The 5,123-nt window shown below is 45.7% G+C and overlaps 1 protein-coding gene across 2 annotated transcripts in view; it reads left to right on the plus strand.

The window, feature by feature from the left end:
• The window catches only part of LOC112161654 (inositol polyphosphate-5-phosphatase A), a 145,962-nt gene that overhangs the window by 27,812 nt on the left and 113,027 nt on the right, over window positions 1-5,123 (plus strand). For both annotated transcript variants that reach the window (XM_024296979.2, XM_024296978.2), the window contains exon 2: window positions 4,519-4,560. In XM_024296979.2, the coding sequence (XP_024152747.1) occupies window positions 4,519-4,560 (42 nt within the window). The remainder of the gene's footprint in view (window positions 1-4,518; window positions 4,561-5,123) is intronic.

A 5,123-nucleotide genomic window follows, 5' to 3' on the forward strand; every position in this document is an offset into this window, starting at 1 on the left:
TTGCGAAATTTCAGAGTTAATGGAAATGCGACTATTGATTATCTCGTTAAGGAGAAAACGATTTAAAAAAAGAAAAATAGTGGGACAGGCCGTTTTTGGCTTCAGAAATAATGAACATAGTGTGGCGACCCGGGGGTTAGCCCCGCCTTCAGCTCCTAAGACTCATGGGAAGTGGGAAATCTGGGGTGTGTTACATTGCTCACCATGAGTGAGGGAGCTGTGAGCAGAAGTCACGTTCATACTGTTTGGCTGTTCATGTGAGTTTAAAATAAAAGAGTGTTGATGATGGAAGTGATAGTATGCAGCCTGCTTCGTGGTCTCCTTCTGCCTGAGACTGTTCGGGGTCGTGCGCTGTACATGGCACTGACGTTTCTCCTCCCCAGACAATGAAAGAGTAAATCGCCTTTTTTTTTCCCTGCGGCGTCCCTGCTACTATTAACATACCAGTTGAGTTGTTACAATATAGCTTTAAGACATTTCAATTTTTTAATCCTTCATGAAGGCAGGTGTGATTTAAAAGAATCGCATCACACTAAAATAAAATTTTCGAGCAGCTCACAAGTGAATTGTGCTATTTTTAGAAGAGGCCTGCGGGCGACTGATCTGGCGACGTGTTGGTGACCCCTGTCCTATATGGAACACGGAAGTAGGGGGGCTTGCTCTGTCCAGTTATTTTATATACAGTCTATGCTGCATGTCTGCACTTTGAGACGGACGGGCTGACTTTACGCCGGACTACGGAAGCCCAAGAGAGCAGAGAGAGCTGGGGAAATGAAATATCGATTTTCAAAAAATAAATAGCTTGAAACAACAAATTCAAATCAATCAATAATATCGATGTATCACCCAGCTTCTATGTAAATAAAACTTGCAGTGACATGGAAGTGATGTATTAGTTGTACTTTGGATTGCTATTTGTGAGTGTATCGCAAGTCACAACGTCATTGAAACATTGATCACTAATGTTGCATTTTGCAAGTTTTCCTCATATTGCGTAGCTCTTTGTCTGTGTATATGTGTGTATTTCTGTGTGTTGTGTGTGAGCGTGCCTCATGGTTGGTTGTGTTGTGTGTGAGCGTGCCTCATGGTTGGTTGTCTTTCTTTTGTCCTGCAGGTTAAAAGCTGCAGAGAACGTTTTCTGTCTTTTAGAAATCCATGCTCCTGCTCTCCGTTCTCCTCCAGCCTGACTGAAGAAGTCGGCCTGTGTTTCACAGAGGGGGTGTGCGTCTGCTCCAGGGCAGGTCAGGGGGGGCGTTGGTTTTTCAGAGGAGGAGCAGAGTCATGTGTCGTCCATGTGTTCCCAGCAGATCTCCACGCCGTCTGGAATGAGCGTGTTGTTGGCCTCAGCGCTGCTCTGCCTGTGGATGTGAACACAGCAAGGAAGAGCGTGGTCTTCGGGTCTCCACCCCTGGGGAGGGCGGAGGCCGGTGCCCCCCTCCCCCAGCTCCAGGATACTATTTCCATCCTTTTCTCTGTGCTGAGTCAGTCTGTGTTTGTTGGCAGACTCAGCAGCATGTGAGGCTCAGCTGGAAGTAGCTCCTCTTGTTGGTGTCAGGTCACTAATAACAAGTCATAGTTTCACTTTGCCCCCCCCCCGTCTCCTGCACATGAACTCTCGCTGGATCTGTTTCCGTGTGATTCCACTGATCTGCTGGCGTGTGCTGCGCTTGGAGGCTCAGTTGTTTTCAGACCTCTCTGGGACGGTCCTGAAGCCCCCAGCCCGCTGAGGCTGATGGCTGCACCGCTCCTCATCTTCCCGTTACCACGGCAGCGTGTGAAGCAGACTCCTCAGATGAGCGTTTCCGGCGGGTCGGGTGTTATGGCGTCTTTGCCCCTCATTTTGTCAGGAAAGTAGGCCATCAGCTGAGAGCGAGGGAGGTGCTGCAGAGACCTAAGTGAGTCAATGTTTCAGTGACGGAAGAAGAGGTGTGCGTGGGGGGGTGGGGGTTATTTTTACCTCAATGCCTGTACGTAACCCTACTTTCTAATTAACTGCAAATTAACTTAACTGAGCGGAGGAAGGGGGGCGCAGAGCGCGCAGCGACAGATTTAGACCTGGTTCATCCGGCCTTTCTCTGCTTTTGGCCCACATTCTCTCCAAAGGCCCCCAAGGGCCAGCAGCCCCCATCTGTTCCCCAGAAACCTCTAACATCATCAGAGCGGAGGCCGGAGCCTTTCAGCAGTCTATAAAAATCCTGAATGTTATTTCTGACATGGCAGCACCGCTCCTGCGCTTCCTTTCAAGTGTCCTCTCAACACGAGGATCTAGGACGTGGAGAAACTCACAGATGTGTTTAGAAAGCTGTCCAAAGCGCGGCGTTATTGCCTTTCACCAACTCCTTTAACTTCAAGTATCTGTTTAAGAGAGAGTCAAAGTCGTAGAAGAGTTTTCAAAGGAAACATTGAGAGTCAGACAGGAATGTCTGCAGTATTTCTAAGGTAACAGCTCTGATCCCAACTTTTCTGTCCCCTTCTTTTGTTTGTTTCTGTCTCACTCTTTTCTGCCTCTTCCATGTGACCGATGACGGGCGCCGTTGCACATTTCCTTATATAGACCTGAGCTCTGATGTGGCCAAGGCTGTGACAGTGGTGCACACACTTTCCCAGCTCTGGGGTTTTCAGGCAGCCCCGTACCGAGGACGTGTCCAGCTGAAGCCGTTCAGACCCGTTCAGAACCGAGGTCTGTGTCCAACAGGCAGTCGCCGTTCATGACATACTTTCTAGGAGATGTTTGTAAAGGCGCTGAGTTTGTGCCAGCTGCAGGGCCCTGCTTGTGTTTCTGGAATTTCAAAGACTCAAAATCTGGGAAAAAAAGCTTGCTTACAATAGTCACACAGCCAGTTCTGATCCGCTCTGCAGCGTTAGCTCCAGTGAGTCAACGCTCAAAGGAATGAGAGGGCTGGATCTCTGAGCTGCTACAGTCGTAGGCATGAAGAGAAGACATGCGTACAACTCTTTCTGAGCTTTTGTCTTCTTAGGTTTCTTTAATACACCTTTTAAGATTTGGGATCACATGTCATCAGATAGATAAAGACTATTGAATCTGTTTAAATGATTCGTGGCACATAGAGGGCCGTCTTTCTGACATCTGGATCAGATATTTTACTTTTTGGAGACTTCCTGATGAAATGAGACTCATGGTTTCACTTTTGGTCGTCAGATGTTTGATCTGGCTTCCCTAAGGAGTTGGGTTGGATCTTCATGATGAATGGGCTGTGTCTGAGATCCCGGGTGTGAGGCTTCTGTTTCTTTGGCATGTGCCCTCCATAAGATGGTGAGGACGTTTTGGATCCTCACAGCTGATAATGCTTGAATCCATCTACCAAACCTCCATTGCTAATTTATTCTCTTAAGAAGATTCTACCCAAAGTCTCCCCCTATTATATATTTTTTATTTAAAACGGAACATTCCCAGTAGTGTTTTAATTATGATCATGAAGTTTTTAACCAAAATCCCACAACCTAAATGTCGTAAAAAGACATTTTTCATGTTGATCTGAAGGCTCTGTTTCTATAATCTCCTCTGAGGGGGCGTGGCTTTTGGAGCTGAGCTGAGTAGCTCCAAAAGCTTAGTGCATGTGCAGCAGAGCTGTTGATGAAAGAAGATCATTCATTCAAACAGAGTCTGTCCAAGACAGTTTGATTGATTTAAAAGGAGAAATACTCGGAAATGTAAAAACAACATGATTACTTATCACATTTGTTCTCTTTCAGAAGAAAAATGAAACACAGACATGTTAAAAACTCAAACAACAGGACTTTCATCAGTGGGGGGCTTTAAACACCAAAGACAAGATAAACAATTCAGTTTCTTTTAGCGTCTACACAAACTGAAAAGGAATCCGTCCTGATCGGATGAGAGAACATATTCATGCTGGGATCAATACTCTGATCTGTAGCTCTGTAGCTCTGTCTGCCTTCAGGTGGCTCAAAAATAAACTCAAAACGTTGTAATATATCTTTTCTTTTTGCTTTTGGACCTCTTGGTGGGTTCTTGTTAGAACCCCCCCACACACATGTGCCTTGACTCCTGTCAGACCCAGTTATGGACATTGGGATGTCTGTCCTTACATGGTGACTGTCTCCACAGTGAGTCCGGGTCTGGAGGAGCCTTTAACGAGCAGGACAGAGCAGGGAGGCTGGGGAAAACCATGGAGGCTTTGTGACTTTCTAGTGGAATCTTTCTGGATCTGTTGGTGTAATTCACTGTCACAGCTAGTGCAGCTGTGAGTGTCAGGCCGTGTGTGTGCTGGAGGTTTTACGTTCACATCTCACCTGAGAACAGGAAGTGCAGACGCTGAATCCTCAGTTGCCTGCAAACTTTCAGAACTCGTTTTTCCAAGAGCTGCCACAACTTGTAATTGTTTTTCCATCGGTGTTAGTGTTGTGCTAACAAAACACACAGTGCTGCTTGTTTAATGAAGCTGTTTGAAAACACAAATGCTAAAAGATCTTTTCAATAGTGTTATAATTTGACTTGTATGATATGTCTAACAACTTCTTTTTGTGTCTTTGCAGCCGGAGAACCTGCAGAAGACGTGGCTGCGGGAGTTTTACCAGGTGAGCATCGCAGTTGGAGAAGGCAGGGATGTCATGTAACACGAAGCACGAGTTCGCTCTGCAAAGACGCTGTGCAGCGCTGTTTATGAGTTAAACTCATTACTGCAGCACTCATGACAGCCCCCCCACACACAGTCATGTGTCAGAAAGGTCTGCTGTCTGCCTCAGCTTCAGCTCGCTTTGCTCTGACGGTGGAAGGAGGAGGTTTCAGTGTCATACAAGCTGACTGACTGTCTCATATTTTCCTTTTTTACAAACACGATGAAGAAGAAAAGAGATATTTTTCATATGTGTTGCTTAAACCTTTTCAAGCTGAAAACACTTTTCAAACTTCCTGATTGAATCCAAGGTCTAAAGAAAACGTGTTTTTTTTTTTTTTTTTTTTACTTGCAGGTCAGGCAACACAGCTGACATATTTAACCGTTTAACACTAGAGCTCCAGCGTTTATGTTCTTTGATTTACTGTAACTTTTCAACCGTTAACACGATAATTCCAGTAGGTTCTGAAGGAGAAAAGCGGCTTGATGAGCGTACGTTAAAGATTTTATACACTTCAGAGATCA

This window comes from Oryzias melastigma, linkage group LG15 (genome assembly GCF_002922805.2).
Source record: "Oryzias melastigma strain HK-1 linkage group LG15, ASM292280v2, whole genome shotgun sequence".
NCBI classification, from domain to species: Eukaryota; Metazoa; Chordata; class Actinopteri; order Beloniformes; family Adrianichthyidae; genus Oryzias; species Oryzias melastigma.